The 24,636-nt window shown below is 38.8% G+C and overlaps 3 protein-coding genes across 3 annotated transcripts; 1 reads left to right on the top strand and 2 right to left on the bottom strand.

The window, feature by feature from the left end:
* Positions 1-1,063: 1,063 nt before the first annotated feature.
* On the bottom strand, positions 1,064-2,911 carry LOC114296028 (uncharacterized). The gene is made up of 3 exons (XM_028240312.2): positions 2,588-2,911; positions 1,840-2,267; positions 1,064-1,586 (listed from the first exon to the last, which is right to left on the bottom strand). The coding sequence occupies exons 1-3, from the start codon at positions 2,909-2,911 to the stop codon at positions 1,064-1,066; spliced, it is 1,275 nt and encodes a 424-aa protein (XP_028096113.2).
* An 847-nt stretch (positions 2,912-3,758) lies between these two features.
* Positions 3,759-16,478, top strand: LOC114296020 (Transducin/WD40 repeat-like superfamily protein). The gene is made up of 8 exons (XM_028240305.2): positions 3,759-4,218; positions 5,991-6,093; positions 12,661-12,768; positions 12,858-12,967; positions 13,278-13,385; positions 13,464-13,509; positions 13,767-13,898; positions 15,846-16,478. Exons 1-8 carry the CDS (start codon positions 4,007-4,009, stop codon positions 15,927-15,929), a joined length of 903 nt encoding a protein of 300 aa, XP_028096106.1. The 5' UTR covers positions 3,759-4,006; the 3' UTR covers positions 15,930-16,478.
* A 3,651-nt stretch (positions 16,479-20,129) lies between these two features.
* On the bottom strand, positions 20,130-24,636 carry LOC145820262 (uncharacterized). Its single transcript, XM_082915401.1, has 3 exons — positions 23,143-24,636; positions 21,343-21,597; positions 20,130-21,173 (listed from the first exon to the last, which is right to left on the bottom strand). The coding sequence occupies exons 1-3, from the start codon at positions 24,634-24,636 to the stop codon at positions 20,130-20,132; spliced, it is 2,793 nt and encodes a 930-aa protein (XP_082771527.1).

Here is a 24,636-nt window from a genome sequence, read left to right as displayed (position 1 = left end):
ATGCATATCTGTTGAAATGTAGATACAGCTTGTATGCTTATCTGTTGAGATGTGATACAACTAGTATGTTTATCTATTGTAAAATGGGAAATGTTTAATATGAGTCACTATCTCATATAAGTGGTTGGCCAGGTTCTGAGCCGTTGATGTAAATTGTGAAACTGATAAGAAATGAAAATTGAAAAGAAATGGAAACGGGTTATGAATTGGTTTATGGAAATTGAACATTTATCAATTGCAAATGTCTTAGTTATTGCTCATACTGTGTTTAGCATATCTCTACTGGGCGTTGACTCACCTTATATGGGACATTATTTTCAGGTACAGGTAGTATGCCACATCCAAGGACATAGCTTGGATGAGGATGAGAGTTGAAGACTCTTTTTTTTTGTTTATTTTGATGTATTACATGTAAATTCAAGCCAAGGGCTTAATATATATTGAGTTAGTACTCTTTTTTTGTAACCAAGTGTTAACTTGGAAAGCTGTAAGCCCATAGGACATTTGCTTTTGTTGTTAACATGTAATACAGTTGTAAGAATTACTCTGATGAATAGCAATGGTTGGTTTCTTTTATATTAATGCATGTCTAAAGTAATGGGTTTTATGTATTTTTTTGAGGGCGTTACAGTGAGACATCGCTGTAATGACAAGTGGTATAACACAAAATTGTAGCACGATGCAACAAGATGCCCCATGTCTGACATAGTCATCCAATATGAGTATCTAGGACTGTCTTCAAAGTATGACAATATGCTTGTCAATACTTCAAACCTTTCGTAGGACCCATAAAGTGTAATGTATTCCTCTTTGTGTGTGTGCAGCTTACCCAACAGATCACGCCTAACCTGAGCCCAATCATCTTCTGTATGACCAATTGAAGCAACTATAGCCCTGAAAACACAATTCCCATCTGCAGCTACATCCTTGACAAACTTAATGTATGGTTTCAACCCAGAAGGGAAAGCATCAACATATGCACTAGGTTTCATTGTTCCAGTAATGTATACCTTCCCTTTCAGATTCACCTTCTCCTTCCCTTAACAGGTCGCTTCTTCTTGGTTTACAGAGTAGAAGCTAATGTAGTGATTTGAGTGTCCCTAGGTGAGAAGAAATCATGTCCAGATTGCACCAACTCAAATGCACATGGGTCACGACGGGTAGAAACATTGATCTTCTTATGATCCCGAGGACGTGTTTTGGGCTTCACCTCCGGCTCAACAAGGAAAGTGCTTCCCGGATATACAATCTCTTTCAACTTCTTCAAAAGCTCCAACCACATGGTTCTATCACTTTCATTAAACTTGTTCACAAACAACTCTACTTCTGCATGACAACTCACCTCCGTTTCCTCTTCTTTCTTGCATGTGGAGATATGAAGTTGCCTCCACTGTGAGTGTATGGTAGCAAGTGGTATAGGACGATATTGTCTGATGTAGTCAGCAATCTCATGGGCACAAGGTAAACCATGAGTGTGGCGAAGGACGCATCTACAAGCTTCAACATCAATACCAATGGAATTGGATCTCTTACTCTCTACAAGCAAATACTCCAATGCAGAAATAGACACATTACCCCGTAGCTCCCTGAACTGAGAAGATTTAAATTGATGTTGCACAACAGTTAGACTTTTCTCAAATGAAGCCTTGATATCAGTGTGTTGCAACTCAAGTAGACTGTGTATTTTCTCAAATGATGTCTGAAATGAGGCTTGACATAAACCCAATTGTCTTTTAAGTTTTGCATGTGCACTCTTAGCCTTGTTCAATTCAATGTAAGTCAAATTAAAATCAAGTACATGGCACTTATTAATAACATATTGAACAAAAGTAATCTTACCGGTTCGTTGTAACATTGCCACAATGTATACACGTGTCTGTCCATGCCGCCACAAATTTGTCCTTGTAAGGAACCAACCAAGTATCCATGACGTATTTGACTGCATCAGAATAACTACTGAATTCCTTAAGTAATGATTTAAGACGCTCATCGTATTGAATTTCAGAAGATGAATAAACTAAAGAGTTCCACTCATGGTTGAACTTCTCCCATTTCTGCTGTGTCTCAAACATTTTCTTGCATTTGGTCAATACATTCTTACTGATATGCCAACGACATAATAAATGTCTGCCACTCGGGAATATCTTTTGTGTGGCATTCATCAAGGCTAGCTCTCTGTCAGTAACAATAATTGTTGGCACAACAAAACCATCCATGACATCACGCAATGTAGCTAACACCCACGCATAGTTATTGACCCTCTCATACTGTAAGTATGCGAAAGCTACAGAGAATGTTATTTCAGTTGATGTCACTCCCACAATTTCAAGAAGAGAATACGATATCTGTTGGTTTTATATGTGCAATCCATAATTAATATACGTGGGAAAGACCGAAATAAGTCCAAACTGGTAGGATATGTCCAAAACAAGTCTGTCATAGTCAACGTGGACTCTTTAGATCGATGGCGCTCAATGTAATTATACTTGGCCAATTCACCCAATAAGTGTTGCATCTGTGATCTTCCAGCTCTCTGTACCACCCTGTTTCGATGGCATACATTGTAAATGGTTTTAAGTGTGCTTACATTGAGGGCATCTCGCTGTTTCAAAGTTACTAGGATTTCTTTTGGCCGAACCATACTCTTTGACATATCCATTAACAATGCTTTCTCATCCTTTGATAGCCTCCCCGCATATGAATGTCCCTCAACGTGCTCCGCAAGTGGATGATTATGTAATCCGCATATTACGGTCAATGTCCATTCATCATGTGTGGTAAACCTGTGAGCCCTCATATCAAAAGGACAACCACACTTCTTCGTACCGGTTATTCTTGATGTATTGTTGCCATCATGTTTTAACTTCTTTGTCGCTCTATATTGGCCACTCTTCTCACAAGCAAGATACATTCTGAGTCTTTTTTTCCCTCCACCATAGTCTGATGTTTTGATTACAATGACCAAACCATTTCTCTTTCCAACTTCACGTACCCAGTTGAGCAATTCATCCTTACTTTTGAATACCTACAAAGTCAAATAAATATTATCAAACATTTACATTTGTTGCGCAATTTGAAACATAATCATTATAATTTCGTAGAGTGAACTTGTTCAGTTGTGAATTGAGTAGTGTAATCCAACACAAAATCCGCGCAAACCTGACTTCCTTGAGTTGACACATATTTCTACATATTTTGTATAACATTACAAATTTTTAATGGCATTATAAAGATTAATTTACAATTCGAAACTGTAAATTTAGTATGCAGTTTGCAAATTTGGAATATAAAATGGGAAATTTTGTTTTTTTACTTCATTCGGAAGTAGTTGTCCGAATTTATTTTAAAATTTCGGAAGTTGAATGTTGTAAAAGTTAACTTTGTTCGGACAACAACTTCCGAAAATAAATACTTATTTCGGTAATAGATTTCTGAACCAAATAATACAATTCGACTCTGGTTATTCGAACGACGCTGGAAAAAAAAAAACAAGAGAAACTCACATTCCCTTCGCTATGTTTCTCATAAACACTTATTTACTGATTTTCAAAAGGCAAATCCTCCATAACAATGATGCTTTCCCTATGAATGAGGAAGGTTGATGAATGAGTGCATTGAGAAGCTACGAACTTGGAGCTTAATGGAAGAAGTTACGAACTTGGAAGAAGTTACGAATGAGTGAATACTCTGCTTTCACTTCTAGCCCAATGAAGCTACAAACTTAGAGACATTTTGAATTGGATAGATGTATGCACGATGCAATAGATATAAAGTCTAGATGGATGTGTGCATTGAGATGTTTTGAATCAACAATGATGTCTAAAATAATAATTTCATTTAGGATAAAATTATAATAAAATTAAATATGATTAAGTGTGTGTATAGAGAGGATTTGGTCTGTGTAGATAGAAGCTCCCGCTGTATAGAGGCAGCCATGAAATATGGTCGAAATAACCTCAGCCCGCAATAAAATTGGGGGCTGTAAAGTGAGAAGTGACACAGAGAGATGAGCGGAGAAGTGCTGCTGCCGGGGAAGGAGGCGAACGTATTAAAGGGGCACGAGGGGGCAGTGTTGGCGGCGAGGTTCAACGCAGACGGGAACTATTGTCTGAGTTGCGGCAAGGACAGGACCATCCGCCTCTGGAATCCCCACCGTGGCATCCACATCAAGACTTACAAATCCCACGGCCGTGAAGTCCGTGACGTCCATTGCACCCCGTACACACTCTCTCTCTCTCTCTCTCTCTCTCTCTATATATATATATATATATATATAGAATGATTACACTGTTGTTCCATGTTAATCTGGTTATTATGTTAGCTCTTGAAAGATTGATGAATTGAAATTTTAATTTTAATTAGGACTTGCGACAAACCTAAACCCTTTATTATTATTAATAACCTTCTCGCTCTGTTTGATTGGTCAGAAAGTGGAAGCAAAGAAAAATATGGTTTGCATAGGGTGGTGGTGGGTATGATGGTCCAATTAAGCACTAGTATAACTAATCAAATTCTGGTGACTCCTGAGATTCAAAGCCCTTTGTGAATTATTTGTTTTACTTTTGATTATTGGGGGCTGAGGTTTTGAGTAACTGATGAGTTGAATTCAGCTGTGTACATGGCTAGAATTTCATTGAAATTTTCTCCTGTGAGCCTATTGCATTTCTATTTCAGGTTTGAAATTACTGACCCACTTGTATCTCATCAATTGCCTGTTTATGAATGAAACTTTATTCTACAATATGCATATGCAATTCATGTGCATCATTCAATTACTTCTAACATAAACTCGGATTGGCAGAAAAAGTGAAGAGGTTGTCTTCAACTCCACTGTATGTTTGTCAAGTATTCGAAGTTCTAATTATCTAGGATGTAAAAGTGGGATTTGCCTCTCGGTATGTGGGCCATAATTGAACAGATATGTAGGTCATGCCCCGGCGGCCTGTTGCTTTGCACAGTGGCAGCTGCATGGTGGGAAACCATTGACCCCACAAGGACATTTGGTCCTATAGGAGGTGAATGTATACCTTGGGATCTCACCTGGTTAGAGAAAGTACATGGGCTATATATGTGATCGTTTACTGGTGACGACATGTTTTAAAGTTGAGTCGTGGACAAAATGGGTAATATCGTTGCTATTTGGGATGAGGCCATTACACGTGGTGTCCATGATGTAACGGCAGTGAGGAAGGAGAATAGAAAGAAGAGATGACAATAAATAGGTCATTTGTTGTTTTAAAAAGCCCTAACTAACATATGTATGTGTATTGTATACATGCCATGGTGTTAAGGCAATGTAGTTATAAAATAAAGGTATTATAAGACTTTGACAGTAATTGGGGCCGGAGTTTCCTATTCCCAATCTCAACATGAACATAGTCAGGTTTTGCCTCATTGCCCCAAACTCGCTCCTTGTCCCATTAGGGGCGGGGCAAGCAAGGTAGATACATGGTTTTTTGGGTGGAATTACCATCCCTAGTGGACCAATACATGTATGATGTATCTTCTAGTGGACATTGGCAAATGGGTGGAATTAGGAACTTTGGCAGGTGTGACCATGGTCCCTACCAGTTCTCCTGCCCTCAGCACTTGTTTCAAATTGCAAGTGAAAGGAAAGCTTGATGGCCTTTCAATTTTTATTTGAAAAATGTTATTTACAAATGCATTAATTCCCATCAAGTCCTATTGAAGATAAGTCTTGGTAAAATTGTCGCTAAAAATAATTTTTTTGTGATAATTTTTTATATATATCGCTAAAAATTGACAATTGGTGACTTTTTTTTGTCATGATTTTTATAAATTGTCGCTAAAACTTACAATTAGTGAATTTTTTTATGACAAATTTTTCCCATAGGACCTATTAGACAATAAGTTCACTAATTAGGACCTACATGTAAGTTTCCCTAAACATATTTGCACATTTCTCATTAAATTGTTATTCTATTGTAGGCATATGTGCACATTCTCATTAAACTGTTATTCTATTGTAGGGATAACTCCAAACTTTGTTCTTGTGGTGGTGATCGGCAAATCTTTTATTGGGACGTATCGACTGGTCGTGTGATTCGAAAATTTCGTGGTCATGACAGTGAGGTTTGTGAAAGTTAATTTTCTTCTCATTATTAGCATATTAAATGCCTTTATTATCAAATTTTGTTTGATGTTAAGGTAGCTCTGCTTCAACAATTAACATCATTGTTGATATACTTCTAAATTGACTTTGAAACTGCATTTTCTTGCCACCATCTCCAATAATTCAGACATATTAACGTCCTGCCTACTGGGTTTAAAGGAGCAAATGGGAGTTAAAATGAAGATATTTCCGAGTGTATTTACCTGCTATGAAACAACTTTATATTTGTGCTTAATACTTAAATGACAAAAGTTAAAATTGTGACAGGCAGGTTACTAGTCTAGCAAACTCCAATTCCAGCCATACAAGTATTGAACATGGATATATAGTTGTCTCGTGGCTGACAGATGCATTTGCAAATATCATTGTGGTTTGGTCCTTTAACACGGTAGACTTTGAAGCAACAAAGCTCCTAACAGTTATCTTTCTTTAAAATTGTTTAGTGATTTTGAAATTTCTTAATGGACAAAAAGGAAAAAGATATGTACCCTGAACATGTAACCATGAAATCTACCCTGGAAGTGAAGTGCGTGGTGGAGGTTCAACTTATTGTTGTGTTTGCCTTCCTAGAATGAATGTGATTCACACATTCCATTTTCAGGGTTCCTTTTTAGGGTGCCTAGCATTGCTGTAATAAAAAAAAGTGTTTTATAGGAATGGAGAAGAGGGAAGTTATATTTTATTGGTTAACAACTTAAAATATATTTTATTGATTAACAACTTAAAATATATAAAATACAGCAGCCTGCACTATAGGGGTGCAAATCATTTTTATATTTTTAATATTTGTAACTGATAAATTTATTTTTCTGGTGCACTGCATTTATCTTTCACTATTTTGTACAATTGATGATATTGTGTGGTAGGCAACCCTAGCTTAATTCTTGCAAATAAATTGAAGCTTTTAAAAGTGGATTTAAAGAAATGGAATAAAGAGGAGTTTGGTGAACTAGAAAAGTAGAAGACAAAGGTGTTGGATGAGATTCGAGTTTTGGATCAGCAAGAAGCTAGTGGTAAGCTATGGAGAAGGTTAAAAGGAAGAGAGGCATACTTTGTAAGGGTTGCAAGGTGAAAGAGATTAGCTAGAAGCAAAAAGCTAGATCTTTGTGGTGTAAGGAAAGGGGACAAAAATTAGTAGGTTATTTCATTGGATAGCTAATGCATATCGAAGAATAATCTTACAGGGAGGGTGTGTGTTGATGGAAGGCTTCTTATAGAGTATAAAATTTAACATCTCTCTCTCTCTCTCTCTCTCTCCAGCTGTGTGGTTGGAAAGATCTTTCATGGAGGGAGTTGTTAGAGCCCTCATTGATCTCAATAGGGATAAAGTCCTAGGACCTTGTAGTATAATTATGACTTTTGTTAAGAAATTTTGAGATGTGGCAATTCAGGAAGCATTGGAAATGATGACATTCTTCCATGAGCATTCCATTTTTGTAAAAAGCTTAAATGTGCCCTTTGAAGCTTTGATTCCTAAGAAAGAAGGTGTAGAGGATGTTAGAACCTTTAGACCTATTAGCTTGCTTGGTGTGCTTGTATGTTGTTTGCGTAAGTGTTGACTACCCATTTGAAAGAGATAGTGAATGGGGTAATTTTGGAGTCTCAAATGCTTTTGTTGAAGGAAGGCAAATTCTAGATGCGATTATTGAGGCTAATGAATGTGTGGATTTTAAATTGGGTCATGAGGCAGGGATGATCTACAAGTTGCATATTGAGAAGACATGTGATCATGTAAATTAGGGCTTCTTATTGTATGTGATGGGAAGTCTAGGTTTTTGGTGAAAGATGTTGAAGATGGATTCATTTTTGTATTGCAACAGTTCAAATCTCGATTTTAAAATGAATCACCAACAGGCTTCTTGCAGAGGTGTTTGAGGCAAGGTGACCTATTATCTCCACTAGTTCATTCTTATTATAAAGGTGCTACTAAGTTGTATGTCTGGTAGGATAGACCTAGGACAATTCATAGAGGGTTTTAAGGTAGGTGTGTTAGGGGTTCCCTCTTGGTGGTCTCTTACGTATTATATGCGGGGGATACTTTCATTTTTGGTGTGGCAGATCTGGTGCAAATGGGTCACCTTCGATGTTTTCTGTTGTCATAAACGTGGCGAAGACATAATTGATTACCTTACTGTAAGAGAAGTTTTGAATGTTGAAGAGTTGACTTTATCCTTGGATGTAGAAGAATTACCCTTCCAATCACATACGTTTGCCTTCCTTTGGTATCTACCTATAACTTGAAGGTTGTATTGGGTTATAGAGCAGTCTTGGAAGAGATTAGCAAGTTAGAAGATAGAATATTCAGCTTACACTTATTAAGAGTAATTTGTTGTGAACTTATTTCATATCCTTGCATCTGATTCTAGTTTTGGTGGTGAGGAGGCTTGAGAAGTTACATAGAGACTTTGGAGACAATGTGTTTAGAGAGCCTTTTCTAATATTTTTTTCCTAGCCTCAACCAGAGGCTTCAATGGTGGAAGCATATGATTGATTTGCTTAGTATATTTTATGGGATTAGGCTTGTTGGGAAAGGTGAAGCTCATTGTGGTAAGTTATTTTTGAGAAAGGAAGGTTGGGGTATGAAGTCCAATTTTGAGGCTTTGTTGGGGAGTGGAATGGTGAATTTCCCTTTAAAAGACATTTGGACTGTTGGGGTTCCTTCAAAGTGGCCTTTTTTGTGTGGAATGTAGTCCATTAGAAGATTTTATGGTGGTTAATTTAAGTAGGAGATGGTTGATCTTGTGAATTGGTAATGTGGCAAAGGATTTCTTGGGGCTCATTTTTAGGGGCTCATTCTTGCTTTGTTTGGATGTAGTGTGTGTTTCACAAAAAGATGTTGTGGCGTTATGCTTGGTTGGGAGGAAGGGTGGGGAAGCATAGGCAAAAGGCTTGGTTTCTAGCTTTGTGTTTGATGGGAATTTCATGGAGGGAGTAGAACAAGAGAACTTTTCAAGGTGTAGATGAGCCTTTACATGTGCTTGAGAGTTTCTCTTTGGATATTTTGTATAGTATAGTTGGATATGGGGATAGGTTCTTCCATATCTCGATCAAATTATAGCTTTTGTTGATTCTCTTCACTTATAAGTTGTTGGGCCTTTTTGCCTTAGTGTTTGATGCGGAACATGGCATGGAAATTTTATTTATATTTATGTTTATTTATTTTTTACTGATAATTTAATTAAGATCTTAATATTTTGTTCTTGATCAACAAAAAAGAGACCTTTACTGATGAAGATAACCAATACAAAGTTTAAGAACATTACATCAATAGGGGAGGGGAGGGGGGGGGGGGGGAATGGTGCAAATAGACTTCCAAATCCCAACTAGGTTGACACCTAGAAGCAAGCACAATCATATGACAGTACCAAACCCAGAGTTGGTGAGTAACCAACCAAGATAGAAGTGAAAAACAACCCAAGAAGCAGCAACTACACAAATCTAACAAGACAAGAAGCTAACCACACTCTGACCACCCGCAATCAACCACCTCATAGACATAGCCTGATTTGATTCAGATTATCCACAATATCATTCACTGAATAGGGGACAGTAGTCAAATTTGACTTAACCCACGGCCCAATCGTCACTTTCACTGTTTCACCAAGCTCATAGTTACTTATTTTATTAGAGATAAGTTTCCAAATAATGTTATGATTAAGTTTTCTATTTTAAATTAAGGTTTCAAACTTGTAAATATTAGGCCTTTACATTGTAGTCTTTAGCCTTGAATTATTGATAATGAATAAAAGTTGTCGCCGTTTGTGATATTAGGGTTTCGACCCTTGTATTCTTCTCTCTTTTGGTTCTCCTTTAAACTTTTGATCTTCTCTTTTGGATCAATTCTCCATTTATTTTGGTTTTGAGATCAATCGAATGGTAGAATGGATTTCTTAATAGCCTTTCAGCATCAATTGGTATCAAAACCCAATCTTGATCCATTGTTTTTGTTCAATCAGTTTGGTTGTTTTTCTTACTACGGCCTTGTCGATCAAACCATCATTATCCTCACTACTTTATCCTCACCTCAGTCTCTCCAGCTACCATCGCCGGCAACCACATACAATCTGTTTCTGCCATTGCATGCCCTTGCTGGAGAGCATTCCCATTGCGGCTCCCATTCTTGTGACCCTCACACCACACTTTCTCTTCGTGATCGTTGCCCCTCCTTGGAACCGACTTATCATCAACAAATCAGACCTTGCACAAATTCTGGTGACTCATTGCTTCCTCACAGCTTTGTATCATTATCATCTATGATGTACGATGTCCATTGTCGTTGATTACCTATCTGGAGTTAACTGTTGTTGTTCCATCGTGCCTTCACCATGACTTGCCAAACTCTAGAGCTTTGATCGTTCAGCATTGCGTGAGGAAGGCGTTGTTGCAGAGAAAGGGTTATAAACCCTTGACCCGACCCAAGTCAACTTGACCTATATTTCACTGACCCAATTCATTACACAACCCAACAACTGATTTACACCAGTCCACTTAATCCTTTAAAATCCAGCTCAACGCAGTTTAACCGACTACTATTCACCAAGAATCCAATATTTTCAAACCAACTCTGGCCCAGCCCACTATTCTTTTTACAACCAGCGCCAGCCCAATTAAATACCTTCTTTAGACATCAAGCCCAATCAAGCAATCAGTCCCACACTGAAACTGACCCAGCCTACCTCAATCTCACAAAACCCTTGACGCACTTGTTCAGCCCACCCAAGCAAGTAGAACCAAACAGCCTCACAAAAAAAATTTCCCAAACCCAACCATTTTCTTTAAACCAACCCACATACAGCCACATGAATAAGCCCAAATCAGGATCAGTAATCCAGCCTTTAAGCCAACAATCACTCAACCCAACCGAAGACCTCACTAAGAAGCCCCAACCCATTTTCATTTTGTCTAGCCAAGCACAAGACCAGCTTAGGTTTTACCCCATTAACCATGTTCACCAATGTTGACATATACTCAAAATTTGATGCCCTACATCCAATCCTACATGGATTGAAGGATCAAATGGTACAAATACAATATTCTTTGGATAAGTTGTTGGCCCTTGTTTTAGGAGATGTTTCGGAAATTCCTCAGGTGCTTGTGAGAATCATATGGAAATTGTTGACGAAACTATTCCAATGTGTGAGGAAAGTGCAATTATTTTGGAAGAAGGTTTGGAAAAGGTCGAAATATTAGAAGCTGCAATTACAGTGCAGGAAAATCTTATGCAGGAAGTGGTTCTATCCAAAGAAGAGATTGTACATGCAGAGGGACTCAAATTGTCAGATTTTATTGATGTGCCACCAACAGAGTATTTCATTACAATAGAGAAGGTTGATTTTATTCGTGTCGAAGAGTTTCTTCACTCATTGAATCCAAATTTAGTGGACCTCTATGAAGCACAGACACCTCTTTGGAGGTGATGTGCAGGTGTCTGACATATGTTGGAGACAGAAACCCACTGGACACTTGGAGACATGTTGAGGACCATTTTTTTTTTTTAAATTAAATTTTTTTTTTTTTTACCAAAATAGCAAATCTAAGATTGATAAATTTGATAAAATTAAATATTTGACATAAAATAAATATTAAATATTTAAAAATATGAAATATAATAAATATATAAAATTATATATTTTGCACATGTCCCCAACGTGTCGTGTCCTGCATTTTTTGAAAATTTACGTGTTCGGTTCGGGTCGTGTCGCATGTCCATGTCTGTGTTCGTGCTTGTGCTTCTAAGGTGGACCTCATCAACACCTTGAGTACTGAGATTAGTTAGCAAAAACAACTTGTGTATTCATAGTATTTGATTCTTTTTCATAGACCAGTTCAATTTTTAAACAGGGAAAACTTAAAGGACGAGTTCTTTTTCTCAGTTGGAGAGATGATGCAGAACGTGGCATGGAAATTTTATTTATATTGTAATTTTGTATTTATATTTATTTATTTTTTATTGATAGTTTAATTAAGATCTCAGTATATTTAGTTACTTATTTTATTAAAAAATAACTTTTTTAATAATGCTATGATTCAGTTTTCTATTTTAAATTAGGGATTCAAGACTATAAATATGAGGCTTTACTATGTATTCCTTAGCTTTAAATTTTGATATCTAGTCCAAGGTTGTGGCCGTTTGTGAGATTAGGGTTTTGACCCTTGTATTCTTCTCTCTTTTGGTTCTTTAAACTTTTGATCTTCTCTTTTGGATAAATTCTCCATTTATCCTAGTGTTGAGATCATCGAATAGTGGAACGTATTTCTTGATAGCCCTTTGGCACCAGTGTTATAATTCGAGTAGAAAAGGGGTTTGGTGAGTATTATAATTTGAATAGAAAAGGGGTTCCAAACTTTTTATAGGCATAATTGGCTAGAGTGGCTAAGGCTTCATAGTTTAACCTTTCGTACATGGGCAACACCCCCTTTTGATGTGTTTTAATATAATTTGCTTTACTTATAAAACACATATATATATATATATATATATCCTTCACTCTTTTAACAGTTTTTTCCTATATATTTTTCTTTTCAAGGTGAATGCTGTAAAGTTCAATGAGTATGCATCTGTTGTAGTATCAGCAGGGTATGACCGTTCAGTGCGTGCTTGGGACTGCAGATCTCACAGCACTGAGCCAATTCAGGTTTCTCTCTCTCTCTCTCTCTCTCTCTCTCTCTCTCTCTCTGATAAGACCTGCTGACTTGTTCTCCCTAAATTCGGGTCCATTTGCAGATCATCGACACATTTTTAGACAGTGTGATGTCCGTTTGTTTAACAAAAAGTGAAATTATTGCTGGAAGTGTTGATGGAACCATTCGAACATTTGACATTCGAATTGGTAGGTATGTAACATTGTAGCAACGAAATCATGAAACTACATATTTTGGCCCAGTATTTAAAAGAGGTTATTCACCATGCTTTATTCTTCTGGGACACCTTCCACCACAACAGTGCTATATGCACAGAATTAAAGCACAGAAAGTGCATTGTGTGGTCTAGATTTATTTTAAGCATGGCCCACTAACACTCAAGATGAATCTTCACCACACATTAAACTTTCTGTACATTTTTTGTATTTTAGTTATGTGCAACAATCATTTCTCCCTTCCATCATGACATCTCTCTTACAATGACTTTGATGCTTTTGACTAGAGAAATATGTGATGACGTGGGGCAGCCTGTCAATTGTATCTCACTTTCAAATGATGGTAACTGCATATTAGCCAGTTGCCTAGATTCTAATCTACGTCTTCTGGACAGGTAATTTCTCTTTCCACTTGTTCTTATTATAAATATTGTGAACTTTCCAACCTTTTGACTGGTTCTTTTACATGTCAGATCTACTGGTGAACTATTGCAAGAGTATAAAGGCCATACTTGCAAGGTCAGAAAAGGAGCCTAGATTAAAACTTTGTGATGGTGTCTTTTAGTTCTTCATAATAGTTATAGCAGTTGTTAGGTTAAGCATTTATTTTACAATGTTCAACTGTTGGCTTATGCATGCTGTTAAGTTTCAAACCAATTTTTCTGTATCTTATTTTCAGTGATACTCAAGGCCAGCCTGTGCCTTGAGTTGTGTGTCTGATTTCTAACTATTAAATGATCGTTCTAATTTTTCCCATTCTGTTGTTTCTCCATCAGTCATTCAAGATGGATTGCTGCCTTACAAACAGTGATGCCCACATAATTGGGGGATCTGAAGATGGTTTTGTTTTCTTTTGGGATCTGGTAGATGCATCTGTAGTGTCCAGTTTCCGTGCTCATACCTCTGTGGTATGTTTCTCTTCTAGAGCTGCTGTATTTCTTAGTATGGTCATCAATGTTCATGTTATGGCTTCTAAATGTCCTGTTTCCTACTTGCAAATGGATTTATGGGTTCCAGAGTATATTCACATGTTTCCTGGAATTTTTTAAAATATATATATATATATATGGAGAAGCCTGTCAGATGATTTGAGAATTAAGTCTCCATACGTCCTCATGTGTGGAAGTTGGATACTAAATATATAGTTGGAACTCCCCAAAGCTTGAAGAGTCCTCAATTATACATTTCCCTTTCACTTTGTGTTATCTTGTATAATTTGAGAATGTAAATATTGTTCCAACTTCCATGAATATCACAAATATAGTAAACAATTGTTTTCAAGAATTTATATGATTTTTAGAATATTAAAATAATATGGAAATTGCGGTTTCAATTATCTCCAAAGTTCTGCCTATGACTTTATTTGTTCAGTAATCCATTTGCTATATTATCCATGAGTGAATACTTTCTGTTTCTCTCACTAGAAGGCTTATCTATATTTATGAGAACAGATTTTATGGAAATTTTTCACAACACTTGTAAAGCCACCACTGTTGTGACAATTCAATTTGTTGAATCCTAAATTCAACTTTAGGAATAACCCAAATGATTAATTTAGTTGACCATAGTGTTGTTTTTGCAAACAGAACCTGTAGAAATTTTGCGCATTTTCGTACTTTCAAAAGATTGCGGCCTCCACTTTCCTCCTTTTCTCTTTCTGGGGAAGATCTTGATTATCTTTTGGTTGCAATGAAGTTCTCATTATTCTAGTCATATTTTTTATTTGCATCTTCTAAATTTTCAAACCTACCTGTTTTTTGTAAGTGCGTGGAGGAAAACATCTAAATCAAATTAGTGTACGTTGTTGATGTATTCATCCTTTAGGGAAGTTTTTGAAGGATAGAAATAATCAAGCCTCAAAAGGCATCTTGAAATGACTCCTTGTGACAAATCACAATTAAACCTGAGTTAATATTGTTTGGTATAGTCAACATCCATAGTGTATGTACAGCCATTTGTACGAATCTATTCTCAAATGCAACTGATAATAACGATTAAAAATAGTTTATGAACTGATATTTGAAAGAAATGCCACTTCTATATGTTCTGAAAAGTGGCAAAAGGTGTCTAGAATGTGTCTACAAAATCTTTTGTTATCCTATGAATATTTTTTTCTAAATTCAGTTACATTTTTTTTCCCCCTTCATTTCCTAAATATTCAGCAGTTTGGTAGTATATGCAGCAGACAACTAATAAATAAACATTTTAATTTTCTCAACATAGTTTATTTAGAAGCAGACATTATGCAGCATGCTTAATCAGTTTCTGAGAAAGAAAATATCTTAGTTGCGGGAACCTCCTAGTTGGGGTGACAAATCCGCTCTAGAACCATGATTTTGTGATGCAGAGTAAAAATCTTGTTTCCATCGAGAAAGAGCCGTGCTTTCAACTAGGATGGAACCTCCCAAACATTTGAATCGCACCAAAAGAAAAAGAAATGCTATTGAACAAAAGAAAATCTGTAGCAGCCATCAGATTATTGGAATAAATTTGATTCAAGTTTATTCGAATACTTCGTATTTACATAATATTTATTTATATTAAAAAAAATAAAAAATAAATAAATAAATAAATTTGACACCAAGCAAAAAAATATTACAACTAAGCAAAAAATATTTCTTATAATATATTAATAAACACTCCCAATCTTAGAATCTTTTATATGTCCTCACTCTCTCGCTTCCCGTTTCCTCTTCTGCTCCGTGTAACAATGAAAGTTTCGCTATATTGTTGATGTCTTGGTTAAATGAGGAAGTGAACTATGATGTTTTAATTATTTGACATTCTTGCTATTATTATTTTGTAAAATATTGTTGATCCCATAAAATTGAGAATGTGTTGTTTTACGTTGGCAGGTAACTAGTGTGAGTTATCACCCAAAGGACAGCTGTATGATAACTGCCTCTGTTGATGGCACCATCCGGGTTTGGAAAGCTTGAGAAACTTGGATTAGTTGACTGGCTGTTATTTGCTTTGCCCTTTTTCTGCCACCTGATTTATTGAGGAATATTTATATCAAGAGTGATGAATTCTTTTAACATATCAAACCTGCAACTTCTCGTTCAAGGAATTCAAACTCTGGATCAGAGATAAGAGGGTACAAATGGGGATGAACCATCTCCATTTGTTTTAATTTTAATTTTTATATGTTACTGAGATTTCATCTTAGAAACTTGTGGTTTATCTCTACCTAACCATGCCAGAGGAGGTTGATGTCTATGAAGTATTCGGAGCTTATCAAAGTTTGGAACGTTTTCTGCATTGGACATGGCATAAATATATAGTTTAAACTGTGAGTTCAATGTACATTGTATAGAGCAATTAATTAGCATTTCGATGAGTTATCTATGTATCAATTTTGTAGGTACTGAAAAGCCTTGCCTTCTGGCCCTTGTGTTGTTACATTGGGGCAGAGTCAGAGGTTCATTTCATGTGTGTTTTTTTTTTTTTAATTATTATTTATTTTCTGGTTGGAAAATTAAATGTCATTAAACCCTGTTTCTGTAGTGACTCAGTCTGACTGCTTATCATCGTTTGCTACACTAGCTTTGAAAACACATTATGATTCTTTGACGCTATGTTTGGTTGGGGGATTTGGGGAGAGATTTAGAAAGGAAAAGGGAAAGGGAAAAAGTGTGTGAAACTATATGAAATGTAAGTATATTTTTTTTCACATTTCATCTACCTTTTTTATTTTTTTTTTCAAATTTCTCCTTAAATCCCTCAACCAAACACAGCATAAGAGATTTATAAGATAGTTTGACAAGAATAAGCTTACCTACCCTGATTCATATTATGAAGTTGCATTCGTTTGCACATTTTAGGTATACAAGTGGTAGGCACGTGAATAATTTTTAGAGGTAAGAATTCAAATTAAATTTTTGTGGGAGTTGAAAAATAGCATCTTAGTCATATTTTTCTTTCAAATGATAAAATTCTTAATGTCAACTACTATTTTATGACTTGTTTGACGATAATTCCTGGAATTTTTTTATTTTTTTGTTTTTGGTAGTGAGTTATGGAAGTCAACCTTGCATTGTTGCTTTCACCAAAATTTTCCTTCTTGTATATTTTTTTGTACCATCATCTTAGTTGCCATTTGATTTTTGTCTTGTTTTGTTCCCATTGATTTTTGTAAAAAATATGTACTAATTTATCAAATCATTATGGAACTTGTTTTCTTCTTCCTACAAATAGGGAATAGTGTTGAAGAATTACATTAACTTAAATTTGTATTTTGAATTTTATTTATTTATTATTATTTAAATTTGTATTTTGAATTTATTTATTTATTATTATTATAGTCACATGCTAAACTACACAATTTTTTTTAAACTTCAATATATTTAGATATAGAACATTCAACAAGTTTTCTAATCAAATCAAATAATGTGACATTAATTTGTTGAATCAATCACGAACATTAAGTTTCATCATGTATCATGTATCAAATAATGAACTTTTTTAACTTCATCAGTTGATTAGTAAATAAATAGTGTGTAAATGTTCGGAAGCATGAGAACTTACGAGTACTACTCTTTTGTGTGTGTGTGGGGGGGGGGGGGGGGGTGGGGGGGGAAGGTTATATAAAAGCTAAGAAGAGTCAAGCACAAATCTGGGATAAGAAGTTCCCATGGCATCCATACAAACATGTTCAGTAATAAAACTAGGCATAGTAGAGTAGATATGAAGGCCTTCAGTCAACTTGTGTCCTTCTTTGGCCAGTAGGTCTGCACAAGTGTTTGCTTCATGAAAAATGTGATGAATTTCCTGCACTCCGAGTTGGTCGAGGAGCCACCTGCAATCAGAAATTAGATTACTAAAATGATGATGTATTGGAGACCGGTTGTTCAACAGGTGCTCCACGGTGGTGGCATTAGTTTCTACTTCAGTATTAGGCAAATTAAGGTCTCTCGCCAACTGTAGCCCGTCGCGAAGTCCCCACAATTCTACTGCTACACTAGTTATGTATCCAATGTTGCGGCTAAATCCACTGATCCAAGTACCATTGGAATCTCTGATGATACCCCCTGCTGAGGCAGCCCTGGGATTGCCACAAGCTGCTCCATCAATGTTAAGTTTGAAACTGGGATGGTCGGGAGGTTTCCAGTTCACAAAGGATAAGATCTTGGTCTTGGGCGGCTGGGGAAAATTATAGATGAATTGCCAATGGACAGCATTAGCAGTGATGGCGGTGGGGTTGGGGAGGGGGGTGGTATCAAAACAGAAAGCGTTGCGGTGTTTCCAGATGGTCCAACAAGTGAGGGGGAAAAGGACAACCTAAAGACACGATTAATGGCGAGCGTTTGATTCACAATTGGCGTGGAGCCAAAGGGGAGTGTCCAAAGAGAAGGAGGGGGTGAGGGATTCAGGAATGCTGATGAGGGTCCATAGGGCCCAGGAAGAGGGACAGTCACGCAGAGCATGGGTGATGGTTTCCGGGTGGGATAGGCAGCAGGGGCAAAGGTTGTCTTGAGTAATCTTTCGAGTGAAGAGGAGAGATTTGGTGGGCGTGTGCCAAATCCATTTCCAACTAGAGAAAGGAGGGGTAGAAGATGGTTTGAGGGCAAGGAGGTAAGCTAATTTGTTGCTAAAAATACCATCACAAGATGGTGTCCAAGTGAAAGTGGCTTCGGTGTGACCATGCCAGAGAAGTGTGGTGCTCTCGATTTTGGATTTAATAAGGTTGGGGAGGGTGGTGGAGAGGCAATCAAAGTTCCAATGGTGGTCAACCCAACAGTCCTTTACTTTGAGGCCCAACTCTCTAAGGGTAAGGGGGCCTTGTATGTGACTGCGGATGCTCTCCACTCCTAGCCAATTATCAAACCAAAATGAAGTGTGGCTACTAGTTTTGACTAGTTTACACGAGCCCTCATCGAATAACTCTTTACCTTTCCTAATACTGCGCCACGCATGGGAATGCCTACTCGAGATTTTAGTTTCCATGGAGTATTTAGCACTGAGAATTTTGGTCCAAAGGGCTTCCTTGTCCGAATGAAATCGCCAATTGAGTTTGGCCATGGCAATTTGGTTGGAAAGGTGAGATTGGCGAATACCTAGACCTTTTAGGTTTGTAGGTTTGGTGACTTCATTCCAATTGATGGCATGTATTTTTTGGTGATTGGGAGATGAGCCCCACAAGAAATCCCTGTTGAGTTTATCAATGTGGTTGGTGACTAATTTGGGAAGAGAGTGACATTGCATTACATAAGCTGGGATAGCTAAAGTAACGGTCCGAATGAGGGTGTTTCTACCTGCGAGGGAGAGGGTCTTAGCTTTCCAGCCATAAAGCTTTTTTTGGATTTTTTTAATGATGAATCTGAAAGTGGCCTGGTTGGGTCGCTCTTGGAGGATAGGACAACCCAAATATTTGCCAATATTTTGGGAGACAGGAAAATGGAGGATGTTAGCCAGGTGATTGCGGTGGGATTGGTCCACATTATTAGAGAAGAAAATTTTTGATTTGGATGTACTATTTTTTTGGCCCGAAATGGTGCAAAAATCATCCAAAATGGTCTTCATCGTGATGCAGTTATTTTCGGTCACTTCTCCGAACAAAATGATGTCATCCGCAAAGAAGAGGTAGGAGAGGCAGGGGTAATTGTTGGCAATTTTGATAGGTTTCCAAGATTTGTCCGTGCAAGCTTGAGAAATGGTGGAAGCTTGATATTCCAAGCAAAGGATAAAGAGATATGGAGAAAGAGGGTCCCTTTGACGAATGCCCCTAGACGGAGTGAAAGTTTCAGTGAGATCACCGTTGAAAATGATGGCAAATTCCGTGGAGGAAATACAAGAAAGAATAAGCTTGATCCAGTGGGTGGGAAAGTTGAATTTGGTGAGCATTAGTCTAATGAAACTCCATTCAAGGCGGTTGTAAGCTTTGTCAAGGTCCAATTTGATAAGAAGATTGCCTTCATGACCTTCTTTGTGTTTGAAGTTATTAACCACTTCTTGGAGGATGATGACATTGTCCGTGCTCTTGCGGCCCAAAAGAAAGCTGGATTGGAACGGACTAATGAGATCATTCAGGAAAGGTCTTAGTCTATTCACCAGGATTTTTGAAATGATTTTGTAGATGGTGTTACAAAGGCCAATGGGATGAAAATGGGTCACCAACTCTCGTTGTTCCGTTTTAGGAATCAAGCAAATAAAGGTTCGGTTAAAAGAGGGTTAAGTTTGCCGGTAGACAAAAAGTCAACAATAAAATTATAGACTGAAACTTTGACAGTCTTCCAGCATTTCTGAAAGAAGATGGGGTGAAGTCCATCGGGGCCTGGGGCCTTGAGAGGTTTCAAAGTCCAGAGGGCTTGTTTGACTTCCAGCATGGAAGGAATCGCCGAGAGGCAGGGGTGGTGGTCGGACTGAATGATAGGGAGGGTTAAGTCAAGGGACAGAGACAAGGGTGCAAAGCAGAGACTAGAGTGAAACAGGTTAGAGAAGTGGTCAACAAAGATTTTCTTGATGGAAGCTAAATCAAATATCCAGTGATCATTCGGGTCCTTGATTGCGAGGATTTTATTGTGACGACAACGAGATAAAGTAGTGAGGCGGAAGAATCTAGTGTTGCGGTCACCATCCAGGGTGTAATTGACGCGGGACTTAAGGGCCCAAAAATCTTCTTCTAATTTGAGAAGGCTATGGTATTCTTGGGTGAGAGTGAGTTCTAAGTTGAAGAGGAAGGGAAATGAGTGGGATTTAAGAGCCCATTGGGTATCAAGAAGGCAGGCAACAAGCTTTTTTTTCCGAAAAAATAGGTTGCCAAACACCTCTTTGTTCCAGGTTTTAATTTGGTCTGTGAAAAGGTCGGCACCAAACTTGAAGGGGGTTTCACGAGGTTGCCAGCAACTATCTATGACGCTGAAAAAGGAAGGGTCCGAGAGACAAATTGTTTCAAAATGGAAAGGCCGGGAGGTGTTTGAGGTGGAGATAAGGGTTGGTGTCAAGAAGGACAGGACAGTGGTCAAAGTGGAATCGGGGGAGGTGTAGAACATGGGTATTGGGATATAGGGTGTGCCAATTGTTGTTACTCCAACGTCTGTCAAGACATTCCCGTATGAGGCTACCCACAGCTCTAAGATTTGACCATGTGAATCTTGGTCCAGAAAAGCCCAAGTCGACGAAGCCACAATGATTAATGCAGTCTTGAAAGCGGAGGGATCTATGGGTGTTAATGGGTCTACCACCTACCTTATCTAAGCTTGTTAAAATTTCATTGAAGTCTCCCATCATAAGCCAGGGGGATTGGTGAGAATCAACAAAACTTTTGAGCTTAGACCACAGGGTTTTCCTGTTGCTGCACAAGGGACTAGGATAAATAGAAGAAAAGATCCAAGAAGTGGAGTTAGGAGATACCTGGACACAAGCATGGATTTCTTGGGTAGAGATGGACAGTATTTCACAGTTGATTTTAAGCTCATTCCACAGCAACCAAATACAACCCGCATAACCAGCTGGTTCGACAACATGATTGTTTGTGAAGCGTAGGTTTTCCATAATAGCTTTGCCTCTGTTTCCCCCTACCCGGGTTTCAGTGATGACCAGCATTTGGGGCTTATACACAGTGAGTAGATCAAACAGATGGTGGCGGAAGTAAGGGTTCGCCGCACCCTTACAGTTCCAAAGGAGGATCTTCATTAAAGGTGTGAACAGAAGGGGTGGGGGGCGAGAAAGATCGCCCTCCGGTAAGGTTTCCTCCTCCGGGGTTAGCCACCCGGGGTTCAGGTGTAGTGGTGAGTTATTCCAGAGAGCCGGGATTAAGGTAATCAAGTGTTCGAAGCTGGAACTTGCGAGCCTCAGACAGGACTTCACGATAACGCGAAGTTTGAAGAGGTTTGGTTTCGCCACTATGTGTTCGGCGCTGTAGGATGCTCAATCCATTAGGAATTTTCATGGATGCGCTACTAGGCAGTGAGAGTCTCTTTGGGGTGGTGGAGGGGGTGGGAGAAAGGTTTCCACAAGAATGTTTTGGAGGACCTGTTGCAGATTCGGGAGGAAGTTGTGAGAGGGAATGGGCACTTGGTTGTATTGAATCATTTGGCGAGGAGCATCCTCTGCATGAGTGTAAGGTGTTAAGAGAAAGTGCACTACCACTATCTGTCTGGATGAGGACAGGTTTGGAGGGGGTAGTAAGGGATTAGGGACATCCAAATGTTAAGAATGTCGGGTTGTACCAGCTGAGAAGGTGAGATGGGTCCCTCTGGATCATGGAGATCAATTAGTCGTCTACTCGGTTCAGAGAGTTGGTGCCCATGTTCCAGCATTGTCTTGTATGTTGGGAAAGATTTTGTGGGTGAAAAGGAAAGCAAGGTTCTGTCTTGGCCAGAGAGAGTGGGGTCGAGTGATTGGGGGGAGTAGAGAGGATGAGGTTGGGGGTGGGGGTGGGGCCATGGCTGATGTGGAGGGCGGTGTCGGCGAGGTATTTTTGGTGAGTGAAGGGGGGGAGAAAGAGGGGGGGTAAGAGAAGAAAAAGGGACATAAATTTTGAGAGGTTTAAGGTTGGAAGGCGGTGAAGGGGGTTTAAACTAGGGGGAGAAAGCTGAGGGTGACAGGACGGTGGGGAGTTTCAAGGTGTTACTGGTGTTGGACAGACGAGGTGGAGAGGGACGAGGTATGAAAAAGGGGTCTGTATCTGCATGGGCTGAGGCGTGGCAGCAGTTTAGAGCATCTTCAACGGTGACTCAAATTTTTCACCAAATTTGAGTAAAAAATGACTCATTTCACTAAATTGATACCACTCGCTCCAACGGTTCACCTTTCACCAAATCTATCCCGGGACAACCAGGTGGTCGACCGGCCGGTTGACCGGTTAGGCAAAATTTTTTTTTTTTTTTTTTTTTTTTACGAATTGTCTGAACTTTTTTTTGAACTTTCTGAACTTTTTCGGGACGACCGGGGTGGTCGACCGGTTAGGCAAATTTTTTTTTTTTTTAACGGTTTGAACTTTTTTTCCTGAATTGTTTGAATCTTTTACTGGTTGACCGGTGTACCTCTTTCAACGGTTAGTAATAGTGATTTGGTAAAATCTGTGTCTCGTTCTCACTTTGATACTTTTTTTGCTGAAATCTCATTTTGATATCAATCTGGTGCAACGGTTGGAGCTTGAAAAAGTAGATTTTTCATCAAAATTTGAATTTGATGCTGGGTTTGGTTCACCGTTGGAGATGGTCTTAGGACAGCAAAAGAGTTTGAAACCGGGGTAGGTGTCAAGCACACATGGCTCGAGGATGGGATGGATAGAACATAGGGGTTTGACTTCAAGGTGTAGGTTGACAGGGTAGGGACAGAGGGGTCAGAGAGGTCAACTGGGTCAGGGGGGGTAGGTGGGACTGTTGTCTTCTTCCTCCAGACCTTAGTGGTTGTCGCCGGAGAAGGCCTTGACGCCGGTATAGAAGAAGATGCTTTTTGAGGTCGAGAGGGTTTCCGCCGTGCCACTAGCATCCACTTTCCAAACTCGGGTTCAAAAGGTGCTTGGGTTGTCAGCAACTTGTCACCAACAGTGGATACTGAGGCTAAATCTTCCAAAAGCAGTGGGTGGACTTTGGATGGGAATTTGTCTTTTGTGTGGCCCACTAAGCCACAATGGAAGCAGATATTTGGAAGTCCTTCGTAAGCAACCCGTTGGAGAATGTTGCCAATTCTGATAGTGGGTGTTGGGGGTTTGTTGAGGTCCACTTGAATACAAATTCTAGCGAATTTGCCTCTATTGCCGGTTGCGGTATGGATGTCAACCTTGATAAGTTTGCCAAGTTTTTGGCCTATTCTTTCCAACACAGTGTAGTCATAGAACTCAATGGGAAGGGAGACTAGGCGAGCCCATATTACTGCAGAAGAGATGACAACAGTTTGTGGTTGGAACTCGGGCTCCCATCTGCGAACTGAGAGGAAATTGTTGCCGATATACCAAGGACCATTAGAGACGACCTTGGTGAGGTCAACTTCCTCCTGAAATTTGATAAGAAAGAAGTGGTTGCCCAGATCTAAACCGTGACAAGTACCAGAAGGCTTCCACAGTGTCCTCACCTTGGACATAAGATAGTTGTACCCCAGAGTTTTGCCAAGAAGTTTGATGATAATAGAATGTTTCCAAGGGTTTCTGATGCGGGTGAGTTCATCAGGGGAGAGTGAGATAGTTGGATAAACTTCGTCCACAACGGCATCGTCTCTTGGGACGACAGAGACAGAGGGATCGGGTGAGGAGTCAGCTTCTTGATGAGACAAGAAGGGGAATAACACCGCGTTTTTGAAAGTTTTGGAGCTAGATGTGTTGTCGTGGCTGTTCCCGTGCAGAGTTGTTGCAGAAATGATGGTGGTGGGAGGTGCTGTGGTATCAGTTGAGGCAGAGTGAGATTGGATCATTGTGGGGGATACTGTATCTTCTACCTGAAAAGCCAGAGAATGTGTCTCAGGTACCTTTGGTGGTACATGAGCTCCTGCTGGAGCATGGGTTCCTTCTGGTGATGCAGGTGTCGTGGTGGGGCTGGGGTCAAATGCTGCCTCGTCCGCCGGTGACGTAGTTTCGTCTGTCACTTTTGCTGTAGTCGTGGTCGTCGTCGTAAGTGATGTCTGTCTTGCCGTCGGCGTCTCTTTCTCTTTCACCTTTGTTGTTGCCTCTCTCTCTTTCTCACTCTCTCTCTCTCTCTCTCTCAT

The sequence above is a fragment of the Camellia sinensis genome, chromosome 1 (genome assembly GCF_055761805.1).
Source record: "Camellia sinensis isolate YWXY chromosome 1, ASM5576180v1, whole genome shotgun sequence".
NCBI classification, from domain to species: domain Eukaryota; kingdom Viridiplantae; phylum Streptophyta; class Magnoliopsida; order Ericales; family Theaceae; genus Camellia; species Camellia sinensis.
The sequence above is the reverse complement of the archived record's forward strand: the minus strand, read 5'-3'. Positions and strand labels throughout refer to the sequence as shown.